General features: G+C 33.7%; 1 protein-coding gene across 6 annotated transcripts in view; it reads left to right on the top strand.

Moving 5' to 3' along the window:
• Mon2 (MON2 regulator of endosome-to-Golgi trafficking) overlaps window positions 1-20,642 on the top strand; it is a 98,053-nt gene that overhangs the window by 59,214 nt on the left and 18,197 nt on the right. For 3 of the 6 annotated variants that reach the window (XM_087192343.1, XM_087192345.1, XM_087192346.1), the window contains exons 23-30: window positions 2,031-2,193; window positions 4,089-4,382; window positions 5,766-5,964; window positions 9,288-9,392; window positions 11,700-12,328; window positions 17,409-17,552; window positions 18,189-18,206; window positions 18,492-18,620. In XM_087192343.1, the coding sequence (XP_087048469.1) occupies window positions 2,031-2,193; window positions 4,089-4,382; window positions 5,766-5,964; window positions 9,288-9,392; window positions 11,700-12,328; window positions 17,409-17,552; window positions 18,189-18,206; window positions 18,492-18,620 (1,681 nt within the window). The remainder of the gene's footprint in view (window positions 1-2,030; window positions 2,194-4,088; window positions 4,383-5,765; window positions 5,965-9,287; window positions 9,393-11,699; window positions 12,329-17,408; window positions 17,553-18,188; window positions 18,207-18,491; window positions 18,621-20,642) is intronic. The other 3 variants (XM_087192344.1, XM_004861135.4, XM_004861136.4) reach the window with 3 other exon arrangements.

Consider the following 20,642-nt stretch of genomic DNA (forward strand, 5'->3'; position numbering starts at 1 on the left):
AGTGGTAAGTTTTATGCATTTCCTGCTTGCTTAAGTCCAGGATCTTTAATGTTTCTTAACCCTACCCCCAGTGGTTTCATGGAACTTTTAGATATTACCTTAATACAAGGTATTACCTTTATCTTAAAAAGTTGGAAAAATTGCTATTTGACATTTGTATTAAAATACAGAGTTCTTACTGACAGTAATAAGCCAATCTAACAAATTTTAAAACACATCTAAAGACTGAATTTTGTTGTGTTAAATATTTGGTAAGATATAAAATGGCATTTAGGGGCATTACTTCCTCATATGTCTTAGAAAATCTAAGAAATTGCTTTAAAATGACTTTTTTATTCATTTATTTATTAAACATTTATTCTCTGCTTAGTGTGTTCCAAATAGTACGTTTGGTAGCTATGTTGAGTACACAGACTAGAAGCAGAATCCAAGTAAGTGGTAGTTGTTATGCCACAAAATAAGGCTCCAGTGGGAAGAGGGCAGAGCCAAAATTACAAAAGACCTTGTATGCTTTTATAAGCTACTTGAATTTATCTTGAATACATTTGGGGGGCATTTTAGGATTTTCAAGCAGAGGAATGGTGTGATCAGATATGCATTTGACAGCAGAATGAGGGGAGAGAATGAAACGAAAAAGCCTGTGAGTGCTCTTTAGAAATAGCAGGACATCCATTTGAGCTATTTAACAGATTGGCTGTAGGGGCAGATGGAGAAATGGCAATTAGGAATGACTCCTAGATTCCTGACTTAGGCAATTTAGTGGTTGTTGATATCACTAACTAAATAGGGAATACAGAAAGAACAAATTTAGAGGGGACATATATATTTAATTTACAGTAGAGTACTAGTGGAGATATTTAATAGATGTTGGTTATATTTATCTGCAGTGATGCAATAAGACACTTATTGGGATTTTATAGCATAACTATAGGGGTTTTAAATGATTGAGCTGCTTGAGACTACTGAGGAAAATTAAATTTTTCTTAAATATTTGTGACAATAAATTTCCTTAAATATTATAAAATATTGAGATTATTAAAAAGATATTGTCTTAGATCAAGTTGAAATTGCTTTTCTCAACTTGCATGCAATGTATAAAATAGGGCATTGTTTTAAGGATGAAATGAATTAATATGTGTGCAACACTTAGTATATGACATATTGAGTGACCAATAAGTGGTAGTTATACTTGTGCGTTTCATTACTTAACAAAATTTTTCTCCAGAACAAGTTTCTTTCATTTGAAATTCAAAGTTTACTCATCTTACCAACTAGATGTAGACTTTTGCATTCCTTTGGAGATTTAAAGAAGATTTAGTACAGATATAAAAGAATGAGGAACTTGTTTTCATGAATTAGGTAAATGTTGTTTATTTTACATGTGCTAGAAACCATGTAAAATATGGATACAGTGGTGGAAAAGTAGCTATAGCCAATTTCCCTTTCTTACTCATTATCTTCAGTTTTCTTTGGTTAGTTGGTGCAAAATGCAAATAGAAGTAATGTAGTACTAACACTTTCTTTTCCTTTTTTTAACCTAATTTTATTGATCATTACCTGTGAGGTTTTAAATTTTTATTTAATTTGTTTAAGTATTTTTTTTACATTTAGATAAATGTTGAAGTACTATGTGATGTATATTAGAGAGGATTTTCTTACTAAAGTTTAAAAATTTGCATTGTTCAAATTATTGTAAGGTGAGGGGAAGAGAAGTTGAAGGGAGAGGAATAGGAAAAAAAGAGGAATCAAGATATATCATGTACAGGTACAAATTCCCTGTGATGAATGTGGTCATTATGTATATCTAAATTGTACCAATAAAATTAATTTTAAAAACCAAATTATTGGGCCGGCGACTTAGCTCAGTGGTTTCGCCACCTGCTGCGCAAGCTCAAGGACCTGAGTTCGATTCCCAGTACCAATAAATAAATAAATACATACATACGTACATACATACAAATTATTGTAAGGTGTTTATTTTTACACATTTCTTTTAAATCTATCAGTATATATTTCTTTTGTGTTTTCAGAGAATCCTTGATACGAACTGCATTCCAGTGTCTTCAGTTGGTTGTTACAGATTTTCTACCAACAATGCCTTGCACTTGCCTGCAGATAGTTGTAGATGTTGCAGGTAGCTTTGGACTTCATAACCAAGAACTTAATATTAGTTTAACTTCAATAGGTTTATTAGTAAGTATCATTGCCTTTCTTTTAATAATATAATGTAAAAATTGCTGTTAATTCAGTTGTGAGAGAATGCCAAGCCAATATGGTTTAGGCTATATGGAAAATTTTAAAATAATTTTTAAGTACCAAACATAATCTTTCATGAAGATTTAAATAACGTAATTTAAGGAAGAGTTGATTAATTGCAGAATATTTGGAATAATTTTGACATATGAAGCTGAAGTTTGACAAGCTTTCTCAAATGGATTGAGTAAGCAAATAGTATGTACAAGAGAAATCACTAGTTCACTTTAGTGTGAAGATTAGCTGATTTTATATATAATTTTAATAACTTATTTTTGTAGACTATTTGTGTAGTAAATAAAGCTTCAGTAAAAGTCTTAAACATTTACATAGTCCTGTCAACTTAATATTGGGTATTAAGAGACAATATGTTATAGTAGAAGACTCTGCTCTGGAAGTTTATTTTAATTATGTTTGACTCTTGTTAGTTTTTTAAATTATTGACCTCTTCAGTCTCATTTTAAATATCTTGAATATAGAATAATAAAAATCTAAGCTAGAGTATTGTTACTGTTATGTGAAGTAAGCATAGAAGGAGCTATTCCATTTTTTTGTTGTTTTTGTTTTTGTGATGCTGGAAGTTGAACTCAGGGCCTTGCACATGGTGTGGCAAATGTTATTTAAAGGCAATTTTTAAAGAATCTTTAAAATATATTTTATAACAGAAGTTTTATAAAGTTGAACTTAAATTTTCCTCACAAGCTAGATAAGTTAATATTTTAATATTTGTATTAGTCAGCTTTTTATCAGTGTGCTCCCAATACCTGAGGAAAACAACTTAGAAGAGGAAAAATTTATTATGGCTCATGGTTTCAGAGGTTTCCGTCCATGGTTGGCTGGTTCTATTGATGTAGGTTTGAAGTAAGCCAGAACATCATGGTAGAAGGGCCTGATGGAGTAAAGCTGCTCACATCATGGCAGCCAGAAAACTGTAGAGAGTGAGATCATGAGACTCAGAGAGAGAGGGTAAGTGGATTAGGACAGGATGTATCCTTCAAAAGCATGCTCCCAGTGACCTATTTCCTCCAGCTGTGCCCATCTCCTAATAGCCCATTCAGCCCTAATAGCACCCTCAGTATGTAATTCTTTGGGGGACACTTTATATTTAAACCATAATACTATTGGGCTGGGAATTTAGCTCAGTGGCACTGCGCCTGCCTCACAAGCGCAAGGTCCTGAGTTCGATCCCCGGTACCAAAAAGAAAAAAAACCCCACCATAATCCTATTAAAAATGCAATCATGGAAAAATTATAAGCTTGTTATGTATAAAATTGCTCCTAAAGAGTAGTTCAGGGTTAAATTACTGCTAGATATTGCCTCCTTTATATTACATTTATGTTCACAATATTGATCCTGTTACATTTTTACCATTGGCATAATTATCACAGGTACACAGTCATAGATGTATTTGAAGAAAGTAATTGACTTTTTCTATGAAATTATAAATTTATTGTTGAATTATACCAAGGAATTAATTCTTTTGTTACAGTAGTAATGGTATTATAGTTATGTTCTTTATAGCTAATATTGTTATATCTAGGTAGTGTGTACATTGATACATTGAAGTTCATTATATCATTCTCCTTGTTTTTCTATATATACTTGAAATTTCTAATAATAAAAAAATAAACTTAAAATTGTTCCCGTACATTCTCCTGAAATAGATCAGAACACTGACAGAGGAAGAAATATTTTCACTGAATCTGTTGTAGTAGGGAAGAGATTTCTGAAGTAATTTTAGAGCTTTACTCTGGAAGGTAAAGCAATCACATTACTTATGTGGTTTTTTTAAAAATCTGGAAATAAAGTGATATTTTTCTACTTTTCCTTTTAGTGGAATATTTCAGATTATTTTTTCCAAAGAGGGGAAACTATTGAAAAAGAATTAAATAAAGAAGAGGCAGCACAGCAAAAGCAGGCAGAAGAGAAAGGAGTGGTTTTAAATCGGCCATTCCACCCTGCACCACCATTTGATTGCTTGTGGTTATGTCTTTATGCAAAATTGGGTGAACTCTGTGTGGACCCCCGCCCTGCTGTCAGGAAGAGTGCAGGACAAACTCTGTTTTCTACAATTGGTGCACATGGAACTTTGTTACAACATTCAACCTGGCACACTGTTGTTTGGAAGGTATTGTAAAATAGCTTGAGCTATCAACTTGTAATCGAGATGTGCTTTTACAGTATATTTTTTCCAATTAAACTTGTTTTTTAATTTTTAAAGAAGAATATGTGTACATTTATGTATTTAAAAAGAAAAACACTTAGGTTTTATCATATTTCAGATTGCCATATTGTCATATTTCAAATTCATCTTCTATTTCAGCTGTATCCCCTGGCTCCTCAGATCGCAAATAAGCCTAAGGCTCCTTTTTTTTTTCTTTTTAACTAATATTTTCTCTGATTCCTGTTTTCCTTCAGACAGCTTCATTTTTACCATTCTTGTTGCCTAATTCTCAATGATTTCTTTCTTCCTCATCTCCTACATTCCTTTATCCCTTGTAATTTGATATTGAAATTATTCTGTGTCACAGTCTTTTTTTTTTTTTTGGTACCAGGGATGGAACTCGGGTCTTTGCGCTTGCGAGGCAGGCAGTGGAACCACTGAGCTAGAGCCCCAGCCCAATGTCGCAGTCTTTTAAACATCATGGTATGACAGAATCACCTAGAGGTCTTGTTAAAGCACAAGTTACTGAGCCACTTATATTTCTTCTCCTTTCCTGCCCATTCCTCCAGTGTTCTTAATTTTTTTTTTTCTTGGAGTGTAGCCTGAGAGTTTGCATTTCAGTCTAATTTCTGGAGGATGCTGATGCTGCTGGTTCAGAGACCATAGGCTGAGAACCACAGACATTGTCCGTGGCCCAAAGGGGAGCTGCCTGCCAAGCCTTTTGGCCTAGCCTCAGTCCTCATCCTACTCATTTTCTGGCACCACTTAATGCTGTTGGTGATTTTCTTCTTGAAATTTTTTCTTCTTTTGACTTCTGTTTCAATGTTTGTGTCTGTGTCTCTGGGATTTGTTTAGTTTTTGGTTTTTTGGTCGTTTTTTTTGCTCTTACTGCCTTTACATGTAAATGTTCCTGAAGTCCCAACCAGTTCTTGCTTATTGATTTTTTTTTTTTACGTACCCTTTTCTAATCCTGGAGTTTTAGTGTAAACTTAATCCAGTTATTTCCTATAATTCTGTTTTTGCCTGGATCCCTCTCCTTACCTTTGTTTTCTTTTTAACACATTACCCTACAATTGTCCCTTTGATAACTCAACAAATCTTAAATAGTTTACTTAACCTTTTACTTAACCTTTTACTTTAACCAGTTTACTTAACCTTTTTCAATTTCCACGACCTTAAAAGGATAAACTTAAGAATATATGATTATCTTTCCTGATCAATTTCTTCTAATATGTTGGAATGATAAGATCGTCAGGTATATTTTTTATAACTTCTTCTGGTTTTTCCTAAGTTTTTGCTTAAGTTATATTTTCAACATGTTTTAAATGACATTTTAATAATATTTAGGTACTCTTTCATTTACTGGACCGAGTTCGAGAATCTTCTACCACTGCAGATAAAGAAAAGATTGAATCTGGAGGTGGCAATATTCTTATTCATCACTCAAGGGATACAGCAGAGAAGCAATGGGCTGAGACATGGGTATTAACTTTGGCTGGAGTAGCCAGAATCTTCAACACTAGAAGATACTTACTACAACCTTTAGGTATGTATATATTTTCTTTCTTTGATTATGCAAGTAACTTGTGTTAAAGGAAATTTAGAACAGAAGATTCTCTTAGAATTCATATATAGTGTTATTATTCAAGAACAATGAATCATAATTTATGGTCTTTATGACTGTGTGTGGTATATGCATGAGGGTGCACATTTTCATTATTTCAGTGAGAAAATTTTAATGTCTTACCTATTGTGCACTGGTGTCTTAAGCACTTTGTCGTTGCTGGGACAAAATATCCAGTACTCACAACTGAAAGAAGAAGTTTATTTTGGCTCATGGTTTTTAGAGAACTCAGTCCATAGTTTGCTGGCTCCAAGGCAGGAAGGGTATGGTTGAAGGATCTGGTGGAGGAAAGCTGTTCACATCATGGCAGCCAGGAAGCAGAGAGAGAAGGCATCAGATAGGGAGATATACCCTTGTAAGTCATACCTCCACTGTCTTAGTTACTTTTCAGGCTGGCCCTGAACTTACTGTTTAGCCCAGGCTGGCCTCAGACTTCTGCCTCAACTTCCCAAGTGCTGAGATTATAGGTGTGCACCACCACACATGGCCTTAGCTACTTTTCTCTTCTTACTGAGACAAAACACCTGACACCCAAAGTTAAAGGGGAAAAGGATTATTTAGCTCACGGTTTATAGAGGTTTCAGTCCATAACTGGCTGGCTCCAAGGCAGGGTGGCATGGCAGACAGGCATTGCAGAGGAAAAATAGTTAATGGAGAGCACAAGGTAGAAAGGCAAGTGAGAGAGGGACCTTAGTTTCTTTCTGCTCCTTTTATACTCTGTCTAGGCTACTGGGATTAGGGTGGTACCAAACCAATCAGTGGACTGATTTAGTAATCACCCACCCTTAATCCCAGCATCACACTCTAGATTCAGCCACCTCTGAAAAAGCCCCACCTATGACTGCATGGGCTTTGGGGGTACATCTAGTAGATATAAGCCATAATATCCGGTAACCAACCTGTAACCAGGCCCCACCTCCTAACAGCAAGTCACTGTAGCGCTTCCATGATCCAGTCACCTTTCAAAAGCCCTACCACTGAACACATGAGACATTTGGGGACACTCTAGATCCAAACTATAACAGGTATCCTTTGGGGGATGCATTGATGAACAAAATACTTAACTGTCCTTGGGCCGGGGATTCAGCTCAGTGGTGCCCCTGCCTACCTTGCAAGCACAAGGTCCTGAGTTCAATGCCTGGTACAAAAAAAAAAACCACTCGCTGTTCTTGCTGTCCTGGGTAAGAAGGTGGAACCATAATAAATGCAAAATTGCTACAGTGATGAATGCTACAAAGGTGTGTAATACATTGTGAGTTCAGAGTAAATATTTGACCTTGCCAGTGAGAGGTAAATAAGCTTTTCTGAGAAGGTGCTATCTTACCTGAAATCTGAAGGGTAAATAGAAGTTCATCAAGCAAAGGAGAGATAAGGTGAAGAGAACCTTCTAGGCAAATAGACAAAAGATTGAAGAGAGAGGGCTGATAAGGACCCAAGCATATTTGAAGGACTGCAGTAGAATGAAGAGAGTAAGGGAAAGTGTGATTCCCAATGAGTTGTAGAGGTAAAGAGAAGCCATCCCCTTTAAAATGTGTGCAGAAATTAGGATTTCAACCTAAGGGGCAAAGAAAAAGCTACTGAAAGGTTTAATTCATGTTTTGATACAATTAGATACGCAGTTCAAAAAGATAACTTTGGTTTGTTCGTGTCTCTAGAATAGAATGATAGCCAAAATGTATAATAAATATTGGGAAATGGCAAGAAAATGTTCAAATGAGAAGGGGAACAAGGGAGAGGGAGGGAGTAAGGAAAGAATGATTAAGAAAAAAGAGAACAGAAGGAAAAAATGGAAACAAAGCTTTTGTAAATAAGGGGAAGAAGGGTCAAAAAGGGGTGGGAAAAAAGAAGCAAGATATATCATGTACAGGAGCAAATTCCCTATGGTGAATGTTGTCCTTATGTATATCTAAAATGTACCAATAAATGTTTTGGTTAAAAAAAAAAAAAGAATGGTAGCAAGGAAGGATGACAGGATACTGTTAGACTGATTAGGAAACTTTTGGTACAGATCAGTGATTCTCCGACAAGGTCCATTTTATGCCCCACAAGACATTTGCCAATTCTGAAAAAATATTGGATTGTCACACCTGGGAAGGGATGGGTGCTATTACCTTCCCAGATTTTGGATGGGCAGGGATGATGATACATACCCAAGGATGGACAGAACATATCCACCATAACAAAGATTATCCAACCAAAAACATCAGTAGTACAGATATTGAGAAAGCAGGTAAAGATTATAATACTTTCAATTTTGGTAATAGGGTTAGGGGTAGTAGAGAAAGATGAACAAAGTTGTGTAACTTTTGTATATAGCTGTGACCATGTTGAATATAATTTTTTTTTTATGTTTGGCTTTTTAAAACCTTACGTTAAAAGATAGGAAGTTATTTTTTCTATAGTTACTTTTATATGTTATTCATATATACTTTGTTGTTTTTTTCCACACAAAATAATTTATGGTATGTGATCCACTTTATATTTTTTAAATCTTAATTTTATCTTTACATCCAAAATTTTTATCCAATGAAATGTATAAATTTTAAATATGTATTTGCTGAGTTTTAATAAAATAAGCATCATTTAAATATATTTATTTTAAAAGTAAGAAACAATAGATAACAGATTTAGATTTTTCTATAATGAACTTATACATCAATTCATGTGACATTGATAATTTTTTTATAATTTGAAGAATAGAAAATTGTATAATTACTATAGAATAGGATTATGTTTACAAAGAAACTTCTTCCTAGACTTAAAATTTGTCAATGGAAGAACTTCAGGATTTTACCTTCAAATGGCACAGAATATTCCAAGCCTGAGATTAGGTTACCAGTCTGCTTGACAAATGTAGTGTTTTATCAGATTTATTTTTTTAACTATGATGGTAACAGGAAGAAGTGTTTAGTTTAAATATTTGGTAGTTTAAAGATGTAATTTGTCAAAACTGTGAGGAATTTAGTCTTAAAATCTGTTTTTATTGTATGTAAATTATGTTAATTTTTAATAAAAATAATAGAGTGAAAGATGAATAAAACTGCAAGTATTATGTTTGTCCAAAATAGGAGGAATAGTACCAGTTATTTCATACCAGCCTTACTTTCAGCATTCCAATTAACTGAATACTTCTCAGACATTTGAGTTTCCCTATTTAAGAAAAAAATGTAGTCATACATAGCCTCTGCAAAATTAGAAGTCTCTAAACCTCAAATTGTTTGTTTGTTTGTATGTTTTTGAAACAGGGTCTCATTATGTAGTTCAGGCTGGCCTTGAACTCACAGTGTTCCTCCTGCCTCAGCCTCCTGAGTTCTGGGATTACAGGCGTGTGCCACCTCACCCAGCTTCAAGTATTTATTTTATGTTCTTGATAGCCTGCTTACATTAAGCTATTTTGAAAACAATACCAATTTCTCTGGCTTTTGTGTAATTGTAATACAAGTATGTGGATGATTAGCCATATTATTAACAAAGCCATTGGGCTTGATTGGTATAGGAAAAAAGTTATTTTTTTGAGCTTGGTGGAAACAGACTACCCCAAGCAATTCATTGTAAATATGTTGTCTGTCATAGTCTATTGATCAGTGGAAACCAGAAGCTTCCATTCAGCCCATGCTCTGCTGACATTGAATCCGTAGGCTTGATTTCATACGAAAGGAATAAATTCATTGTGAAAGGATAGTTTGTCTGTTTATTTTTTTGGTACTGAGGGTTAGAATAGGGCTTCACACATGGCAGACAAGAAATCTACCACTGAGCTACACCTCCAGTCCAGTTTGTTTGCTTGTTTGCTTATTTATTTATTTTGGTAGGGGGATCAAACTCCGGACTTTGCGCTTTCCAGGCAGGCACCAGAACCACTGAGCTAAATCCCTGGTCCTATTCTTTATGATACGTTTTTCTCCTGGTAACTCACTATTAGGAAGAAAAAAAAAAATGTTTAAGTAAACCAAAACATAAAGATAGAATGTATAGGGCCAGGGATTTAGCTTAGTGGTTCCGGTGCCTGCCTCGAGCAAGGTACAGAGTTCGATCCCCAGTATGAAAAGAAAAAGAAGAATGTATAGAGTCTGACATACAGTTTATTTTTAAATCTTTAGACCTATTAAAACATGCATCATGCTGTTATAACTTACGCAATTTTTTTTTCTCTTTATAATTTGGGTATTTCATAATAGAAACCCTATGATATGTAAGATTGTGTGTCCGGTTTATTTTACCATTATGGTCTGAAGGTGCATGTATATTTCTACAAATAACTCAGGTTTATCTTTCTTAATGGTAGAGTAGTTCTCTATTGTGTGTAAATACCACATTTTCTTTATCCGTTCATCTGTTAATGGATATGTAAGGTGCTTTAGAGATTTAGCTATTATGAATTGTGCTATTATAAACATCGGTATGCATGTATCACTGTAATATGATGTATTTAACCCTTTGGGGAATATAAGTAGAGAAAAGCAGGTCAGATGGGATTTCTGGTTTTAGTTTTTTGAGGAATCTCCATATTGATTTCCATAGTGGTTGTACTAGATTTCATTTCTACCAGCAGTGTTCAAGAAGTTCCTTTTTCCCCACAGCTTTGCAGGCACTTGTTAATTTGACTCTTGATGATGGCTATTGTTTCTGGGGAAAGATAGAATCTTGGTGGTGTTTTAATTTGCATTTCTGTAATGATCAATGTTGTTGAGCATTTCTTCAAGTATTTATTGGGCAGTTGTACTACTTCTGTGAAGTACCTATTCATTTCACTTTCCCATTTTTTGATTGGGTCCTTTTTTAAAAAAATTAATTTTATTGGTACATTTTAGGTATACAATATAATGACATTCATCATTGGAAATTTGCACCTTTACATAATCTCTCTTGGTTCTTGCTTTTTTCTCCATTCCCCTGTCCTCCCTTCAACCCCTCCATCCCTCCCTATTTACAAAGATGTTGTTTTCATTTCTCATATTAATTCCATTCCCTTCTTTCCTTTCTCCTACTCCTCCAACTTCTTCCCCTTTGCCCCTTTTCTTCCTATGTCATATTATCTATTATACCTTTTAGTCATTATTTACACTTTCTGGGTCCTTTATTTTGGGAGCCATATATTTTTAGTTCTTTATATATTTTAGATACAGTCTAATGATTAAGAATGAGAACATTTTATGCAATTGTTGATAATGGTAGACTGAAGATATTACTGAAAAGCTTTTGTTTCATGCTCATTAGTTTTTATTCTGTCGTTCAATAGCAGTACTAAGAAATAGTATACACTTGCATATCTAGATTTATAGTTTTGTTTTTGAGACCAAAACAGTGTTTGATATATTCATTATCCTCTTCTTAGTGTCCTTTATCCTTATATTGAAAAAAAATTTAACTGGATTTCTGGATTGTGAGGATTTTTTTTTTGGTATTGGGGATTGAACTCAGGACCTTGCACTTGTGAGGCAGGCGGCGGAACCACTGAGCTAAATCCCCGGCCCGTGGATTGTGAGGATTTTAATTCATATTGTTAGTATTTTAATACCTAGTTATATTTTTTTCTACTTTTATGGGAATTTAAGCAGAAAAATAAACCAAATATGCTTTAAAATATCTAATAGTAAGAGAAAATTTGGTCATTTATGCTTTCCTGGTTTTCTTTTTTTTCTCTCTTCTTAATACAGGGGATTTTTCAAGAGCTTGGGATGTTCTTCTTGACCATATACAATCAGCAGCACTCAGCAAAAACAATGAAGTATCTCTGGCTGCTCTGAAAAGCTTCCAAGAAATTTTACAGATTGTGTCCCCTGTTAGAGACTCAGATAAGCCTGAAACACCTCCTGTAGTTAATGTGCCTATGCCTGTCCTTATAGGGTCCATATCAGGCCCTGGCCTGAGCAGGCCATTTGTAAGAACAGATTCCATTGGAGAAAGACTGGGGAGATGCAGTAGCTCTGAGCTACCCATAGTTACTGATGAACTTGAAGATTTGAATCTCTGGTGGGCTGCGTGGAATACCTGGTATAGAATTGGATCTGAAAGTACTAAGCCTCCTATTACTTTTGATAAACTAACTTTTATTCCCAGCCAGCCTTTTCTTACAGCTTTAATTCAGATATTTCCAGCTCTCTATCAACACATAAAGACTGGTTTCAACATGGATGACTTGCAAAAGTTGGGGGTCATATTGCACAGTGCAGTTTCAGTCCCAATAAGTTCAGATGCATCCCCTTTCATTCTTCCATCTTATACGGAAGCAGTTCTTACAAGTTTACAGGAAGCTGTACTTACAGCTTTAGATGTTCTCCAAAAGGTAATATAATTTTTTATGGCTGTTTAGGCAATAATATATATAGTTTCCAAATTTTTTAAATTTTGCTATATATTTTGGGGGATAAATTCTGGATCATCAAGACTGCTGTATATTTTGAGTTAAATTCACAGATTGTTACAATTTAATTAGTTACTTTTAAAACTTAAAGTTTTCTTATATTTTCAAAAAGGTAATTCAGGTCTGTTTTGAGTCTTTAAGAAGCTGCCTGCATCTTCTTGTTACTGTTCATAATTCACAAGCATTTTTGGTTTGTCCATGCAGCTCTTCAGAAGAGGATATAATATTTGGGATAATAACTTTAATAAGATGCTTTTATGATTAGAAAATTAATAAACATTGGCATATTTTGGTATTTCATCTATACTAAGATTTACCTGTGAAATTGTTGAGAACTTATGTTTAGAAAGAATAAATGTATAAAGTATTTTTCTCAGAAATTTAAAAAAATAGATATTTTTAAGCTGTGTGTGTTTTGTTATTGTAAAAAAAAAAACAACCAAAATTAGACATCTAAAAATCATTCAGCAAATCCAGATTTGAAACCAAGGCCAGGTAGTAATAAGAGGGTTTCTAGATTACCAAGAAAAATGGAAGCATAATCCAGAACTGTCAAAATGCTAAAAATCAAACAAAAACTGAAGTGCCACCCATTTTAACAAAGTAGCTAAAACATTCTAATGAAATTAAAATAGAAGTAGAGTCTTAGTGTGCGTGTTACCTGTAGTCATTTATTAATGCAAATCATGTTTTCAGTTATATGATTGTTTTTACACAATTGGAGTGATAAAAACTTTCAGTATGAGAATAGAGATATTTCTGTTAACCACCATGATACCCTTTAATTGCCTCTGGAGGTAGTCTATCAAAGCAGTCATTTTCATTTAACCCAAGGTGCATTGTACAGGGAAACAAATTGTGGAGAAACTTAAAATTTAAGAAAATTTGTCATTTAAAAAATTTATTGTGTGGATATTGGTTTTCACAATTGAAATCAAAGTAACTGCTTTTATTTTAACTTGGAAAAAATGAAATCAATCAGTAATTACTTTTTCTCCCAATTGGGCATAAAAATAAATTGCTTATTGATTATCCTAGAGGAAATGAAAATGTTTTTCCATCAGAAAAGAAAAATCTTAAGCTTTTGGGGGAATTGTCATAAATCTAACTCACAATTTTGATTCAGATTTATATCTGTCTATACAGGAAAATGAAGAGAGAATAATTCCCTAACTTCTTTTTTAAAAGTACATGATTTTATTTTTTAAAAAACACTGTTTAGGGATGGGGTGTAGCTCAGTGATGGGGATGTAGCTCACTGATAGAGCATTTGCCTTGCATGCATGAGGCCCTGAGTTCAACCTCCAGCCCTACAAAAACAAAGAAAAGAAAAGCTTTGTTGACTAAAAATTCTGCTTTAGCAGTAAGAAAAATGGAGTTACTCATACCAGCTACTAGTAATTTCAGTCTGAAATTTAGGAAGCTTTATTGTTCATTTATATCGATTGTTACCATTTTTCATGACTATTAATTTTTATTCTAGTCATTGTTTTTCTCTTCTTTTTTTTTGGTACCGGGGATTGAACTCCAGACCTTGCGCTTGCAAAGCAGGAGGCGGAAACCACTGAACTAAATCCCTGGCCCTTGTTTTTTTTTTTCTTTGTGCAGTTGTCTAATTGATATTTCATAAGCCTGGAATATGTGATCTTTATTATCTTCTAACAAAAAATTAGTATATATCAGAATATTTTTATATTTTTCCACAGGCATTGGAATATTTTTTTTCTTTTCTTCTTTTTTTTTTGGTACCGGGAATCGAACTCAGGTTCTTGAGCTTGCCAGGTAGATGCTACACCGCTGAGCTACATCCCTGGCAGTTGGAATGCTTTTGCACAAGCAAAATTTACTAGCTTTGGTATTGTATCTTTAAAAATAAACTATCCAAGAAAACTTTTTTTTTTTTTTTGAGACAGAGTCTCCCTATGTAGTTCAGACTGGCCTTGAACTCACTATGTAGTCAAGGCTGGCCTCAAATTTGCAAGGATCCTCCTGCCACAGACTCCTGAGTACTGGGATTATAGGCGTTCGCCACCACACCTAACTCAAGAAAACATTTTCTTGATTAAAATCTATTTCTCTTTCTAAAGGAAAAACTCATTTCTGACTTTATATTTTTTTCCTGAAGAGGAGCTTCTGTGTTGTTCTTCCTTGGTACCGTTGTACTGTGTTGAGCTTCACAGCCTGTCTTGGTTCTCAGAGGGTTAGTTCTAAACCAACATCACTTAGTTATGTGTGCTTATCTTAGTTGATTATCTGCTCTGTGTGTATACTGTACTCTAAGTTCTGAGGCCAGGATACATCTGTCTTATTAATTGGGAAATTTAAAGTCAGATGTCTGGATGCTGTATCTAGCAGGGCTCCTGGAGTTGTACTTAGGGGACACCATCACATAGCGTCCTTGGAGTTGTATAATGAAGCCCTGTGTTGTACATAATAGAGAGCAATTTTCTTACTCGTTCTTCCTTCAGCTTGCTCATCCATAAAATAATACATCTGTAACTCTTTGTCCTTAAAATGAGCTATTTATAAGGTATTTAGTACCTGGCACAAGTTAAACATTCAGTAGATGTTACCTTTCCTTATTTTTATCACAAAGTCATCTAGCAAAGGCCTTAGTACATGGTAGGTATTGAAGGATTTATTGTTAAATGAGTTGGTGAGTGACATTTCTTCAGCCATGTCAGAAGTTTAAACGTTTACTTTCTTTTGTTTTTTCATGCATAGCTCTCAAGGAGTAAAAGAAAATATTGTCCAGATTGCTTATTCATTCTCAGGTTTTGGGCTAAAATCTATTATCAAATTTATCCTATAGATTTTTCTGACATATACTTAAGAATACTGAAGAAAAGCCATTAAAAACTTTTACTTAGGCAGAATCTAAGAAAAAAAGAATGGGTTTCATATGCATTTTTAGGTTCCAAAATTACTTTATAAAAAATACCACTATTAGTATGTTTTTTCTTTATAAAGGATCATTGAAATCAAAATATATACTCAAAATCATTGTTCTGTGATACTGCCAAAGAAATTGCGACATTTAGTTTTCTCAAGTATCCACATGGTCTTTTTAAGTCATCAAAAATAAACGAACTCACTTAGGATAATTTGGTCTCTTTTCCACAATAATTCCTATTGTTTACTTCTAAGAGTTGAGACCTAGCAAGATGTTAATAAAAAACGTAGAACCAGTAAAAGCAGTCAGTAGAGAAATTTTGAGTCTGTATAAACTTTATGTGAGTTCTCTTTTCACTCTGAGTAAAATAATCAAATATCAAAAGTTACTGTTAGATGTTTTTATTGTATTTTTTTACATTGGATCCATGGGATGATACTTATGATTGCATTAATTTATATCTCAATGCGGTTTTATCTAAAACTTTAGTCACAAATACATCCTACATCTCTGAGGCAAAAATACGTAAAACTAATTTATTTTCCATTACATTGAAAAAAGGCAATAGATTTCACAAAAATATGAATTTTATACCTGTCTTTTAAAGGAATACTGTAAATATTTTAAATGGTTTTCTAGCATTTGCAAGGCCCAGCATCATAAATACACAAATAAATGAATGCTTTGAATTTTGGTTTCATTTATTGAGAGTATACTCAAAATACTCTCTTAAGTGTAGAGTAACTGTGTTTTTTATTTTGACACTCTTAAACATTTTTGCCACAAAGAAAAACCATTACAATAAAATATGAAAGAGTGAGAGAAGAAAACATATTTGTGGCTAGAAAAAATATATAAGCCTAAACTGCATGTATTGCAAACATGTACTAATAAAATTTTAATATAAGCAAAATGTATTTTAAGTACTTTAATACATTTGAAGTACTGTAATTAAAATCTGCAGTGTCCAGATATGCATTTTATTCTTCTATCAAATTATTTGAGGTAATAGAGTGTTATTTTATCAATTTACATTGACACATTTTGTTTTAAATCAAATACATATATACATTCAGAAATGTCAGACATTAAATATAGCCTGTTAAAAATTAATATATAGCCGGGGATTTAGCTCAGTGTTTCTGGTGCTTGCCTTGCAAGCGCAAGGTCCAGAGTTCGATCTCCAGTACCAAAAAAAAAAAATTAATGTATAATTTCTTTTAGAAACATTTTCATAGATGACTTATTTTCCTAATTATAAGGCATGTGATTATTTGTTAACATCAGTGGATCAGGCATGGTACAGAAGTCAGCTTTCATTTCAGTGAACCAATGACATTTAAATAGAAGCCAGTGATAGTACAGCGTTCTTGGTGGTCAGGTGGCTATATTAGTGAACAGACGATCAGAATATGGGGCCTCAGGACTGCCTTGGTCTCTTTAAGTGCTTGCATCTTTTCTAATGAATTAAGGAACAAATCACACTTTATTAAAAAGCATTTTTAAAAAATAACAAATTTATTATTTTAGCAATTATGACAATCAGAAGTCTGAAATGAGTCTTAAGGGGTTAAGGGTTAATAAATCAGTGTCAAGAGGGCGGTGCTGAAGCTCAAGAGAAGAGTGTTTCTTGAGCTTCTCTAGCTTTTTGAGGCTGACTGCATTCTTTGGCTCATGCTATCTTCCGCCATCTTTAAAGTACGTGACTCAAGTTACTCCTTCTGTCTCTGTATCCCCCTTTTCTGGCTCTCATCTTGCCTCCCTCTGATAAGGAGCTTTGCAGTTACATAGAGCCCATCTAGCTAATCCAGCGGCATCTCCCCAGCTCTAGATCCTTAACCTAATCACAACTGCATAGTCTCTCTTCCCAGGAAAGATTGCATATTCACAAGTTCTGGGGATTGGGTTATGGGTCATTAGTTAACACTTTCAGGCTATACTTTATTTAATAATAGTTTTAGATAGTTTGAATGTTCTATAAGGTATATAAAAGATGGAATGATACCCAGAATAGTACAGTCCTTACTTTGGTTAAACCAGTGCATACACAGTAAAAAATTTACTGGAGTTCAGATTATGCATTCTAATGTTTCTATTTTGCTTTTATAGGCCATCTGTGTAGGACCAGAAAACATGCAGATAATGTATCCAGCTATATTTGACCAGTTGTTGGCATTTGTAGAATTTTCCTGTAAACCTCCACAGTATGGACAACTAGAAACAAAGCACATTGCAAATGCAAAATATAATCAGGTAATTTAGTATAAATTATATTTATTTTGTAAGACTTCATGGCCTATAAATAGTTCCACTTAAGATGGGCTTTGATTTTCTCAAAACTGTTTTTTTATTAACACACAAGTTTATATGCATCTGTTAATAGTTTAAGCCTAACAAAAATACATTTGGCAAACCATTTCTATGTTCCTTTTCTCTTATTTATGACTTTCCTTTCTTAAATGGTCGTTCAGAATGTTGACCTTTTATGCTAACCTGCAGTACATATTTCTTGAAAAATATAAGTTCCTTTGTATCTTTTTCATGGCTGCCCCATCCCGCTAGAAAATAGCTTATAAACCCCTAAACCTAAACTTACCTAAAATGTTTATCTACAATACAAGATGAAGAAATCTGTGTGTACTGAATGAGAAGTTGTGCACTACTGGTGTGAAATTTAGTTGGATTTTATATAAAATATTTTTGTAGTCATAATAGGCAAATTTTAACTTTATTTTGGCTTAGGGGAAAAGTAAATTTCTGAATGCATGCACATGCTGATTTTGTTCACTCAACATAAAAATTATAATATTATATAATCCAAAAAGTAGTTTCAATATGTATTAACTTTTCTCATTCTATTTGTCTTGCAACACAATGGAATCACAATAGATCCAACTATTTGCACCGGTGAGTTAAATTTCCTAAAATTGTCCTAACCTATTGGCAACAAATAAAATACATCTTTCCCAGTTCTTCATAGAATGCTCTATATATTCTTTTTCTGATAATTTTTAACTTTTCCCTGGGTGAAAATTATTTTTCATGAAGAGATATTTGAAAACTGCATGTTATATAATCTGACCTAAAACCGAGGCCTGAACTTGTAAGACAAAGAAGCTTTCTCTTTGAAAGCAATATGATTTCCTTTGATCTCATTTATCTTTAACTCCATGTGAAAATATTACTTTCTAGGCAGAATGGGTAGCGTTGAATTATGTACCGTTTGCTGAAAAGTCTTTAGAAGTAGTTGTGGATTTATACCAAAAAACAGCCTGTCATAAAGCAGTGGTGAATGAGAAAGTTCTCCAGAATATAATTAAGGTATTTTTTTTCATTTCTACACTTTTATTTGATGATGGCAGTATTACTGAAATGATATATTCTTTAGGTAATATATCATTATTTTGAGATAAGTAGGGATTATTTGTATCATTTATAATGACCCTATTCAACACTCATGAATTGTATTTACCAAGCCATTTTTCTAAACTATGAGAAGGTCTTTCTGATGAAAAATATTTTAAAACAAGTACAGTAGGTTTATTATATTTCTTAAATTTTGCCAGTAGAACAATGAGGATCCTGTTTCTTAGGACAGTATTCCTCAGACTTCAAGGTTGACTAAGGTTCAAGAGGAAATTCACAATGCAGCCCATCAATTTAACTGATCATGCAGACTATTTTGTTGTTTTAAGCCAGTTCCTTACCATTTGGACATTTAAAAAATTAATCTCCAGTTAATTATGTCCCATTCCTCTTATTTCTTGTTTTCCTCTCTATTTTGAAAGACAAACCTAAACTTTACTCTTTCTCTGGCATGTCAGTGTACCTTCTATTTACTAAATAAATACAAGCCAATATGAGTTTTTCTCTCAAGAGAGCCTTTCTCTGCTCTAAGATTCATCCTTCTCTATATGTATATTCCTCATTCATCCTACCTTTCTTTTTTTGGTACTGGGGATTGAACTCGGGACCTTGTGCTTGCTAGGCAGGCGGCAGAACCACTGAGCTAAATCTCCGGCCCTCATCCTACCTTTCTTTATTGATGATTCTTTTTTAGAATTTTATACTTTATGCTACAAATAACTTTCTCTTAACTCTATTTGCTACTGAAATTACCATTGTCTTTCAGCTTTCCTTTACTTCCAAATCCCATTAAACAGCTTGAAGTTCACCTTGCCACCACTCAATGTTAACCTACTGCATGCTGACTTGTGTCATTGCTCTGTAGAAATTGCTTGCTCAAGTTCCAAAAGCCCAAATCTTCATATCCAAAGTCCTTTTCTAATTCTTTATCTTCTCTATTAAATGGTAGTACTCCTGCCTTCTTAAAAATCTTTCTTCGAGTTTTGAGATGCTTCTTTCTTTTCCCCCACCATATACCTTACCAAAATTCTCCCCTCTATCTTCATTTATTGAATATATTTTTAGGCATCTCTATTACCAGGTTCTAACTAGAAACTAGAAATTAGAAAATGAATCTGGTAATTCTTATCTTTAATAATTCACAAAGAGAAGAGAGAAAGGCAAACAAGTAGTAAATGTAGCATGTTGAATGCTAGGCAAAGACCAGAGTGGAGATAGTTTTTTCTATGGCTAGATCTGACTTGGAACAGTGCTCTGCTGTTTACTTGCTGCTCTATAATTTTGGGTAAATGGACTTGATTGAGAGTGTTTATTTGTGAAAGATAATACTAATAGCATTTATGTCTTAACTATAATAAAGAGAGTTCACTGAATATTTACTTAATGATGCTTGCTTTGCCAGGTAGCCAGTGCTGAACAAAAATGTTAGTTCTCCACCATAGGCAAAAAAAGTAATTGAACTGCTAATGGGATTTGGGGGAAAAATATAGAAGTAACAGTGGAGGAGCGAAAGTTTACTATGTAAGAATGGGAAAAAGGGCATTATAAGTGAATTAAGCAGTATAAAAGATCATGGTGTATTTTCAAGAAATATTGAGAAGTTCCATTTAGAGCAGTCACAGGATATGTCTACAAAGCTACAAAATTCTAAGTTTCCTACTTTTACTCTTTTAGATAATATCCCTATTTTTGTGATGAAAAACTGAGGTTCAAAAGTTATTTATTCAGTCATTGTTTAAAAGATGGAAATAGAATTTAATAGTAGATCTCTTGTAGTTGGGTATATACCTCAGTGATAGAGCATGTGCTTAGCATGTGCAAGGTCCTGGATTCAATTTCTAGAACCCAATAAATAAAGGTATATGTTTCTAAGAAGTAGGATTTGAGGACCATGTGTGAGAATCATTCTAGAAAATAATACCTTTTCCCAATGAAAATACCTATGCTGTTATTTTTTCTCTCTGGTTTAGCATTTTG

This window comes from Heterocephalus glaber, unplaced genomic scaffold (genome assembly GCF_053883595.1).
Source record: "Heterocephalus glaber isolate CG9 unplaced genomic scaffold, H.glaber_assembly_v1.0 deba00001569, whole genome shotgun sequence".
Classification (NCBI taxonomy): Eukaryota; Metazoa; Chordata; class Mammalia; order Rodentia; family Bathyergidae; genus Heterocephalus; species Heterocephalus glaber.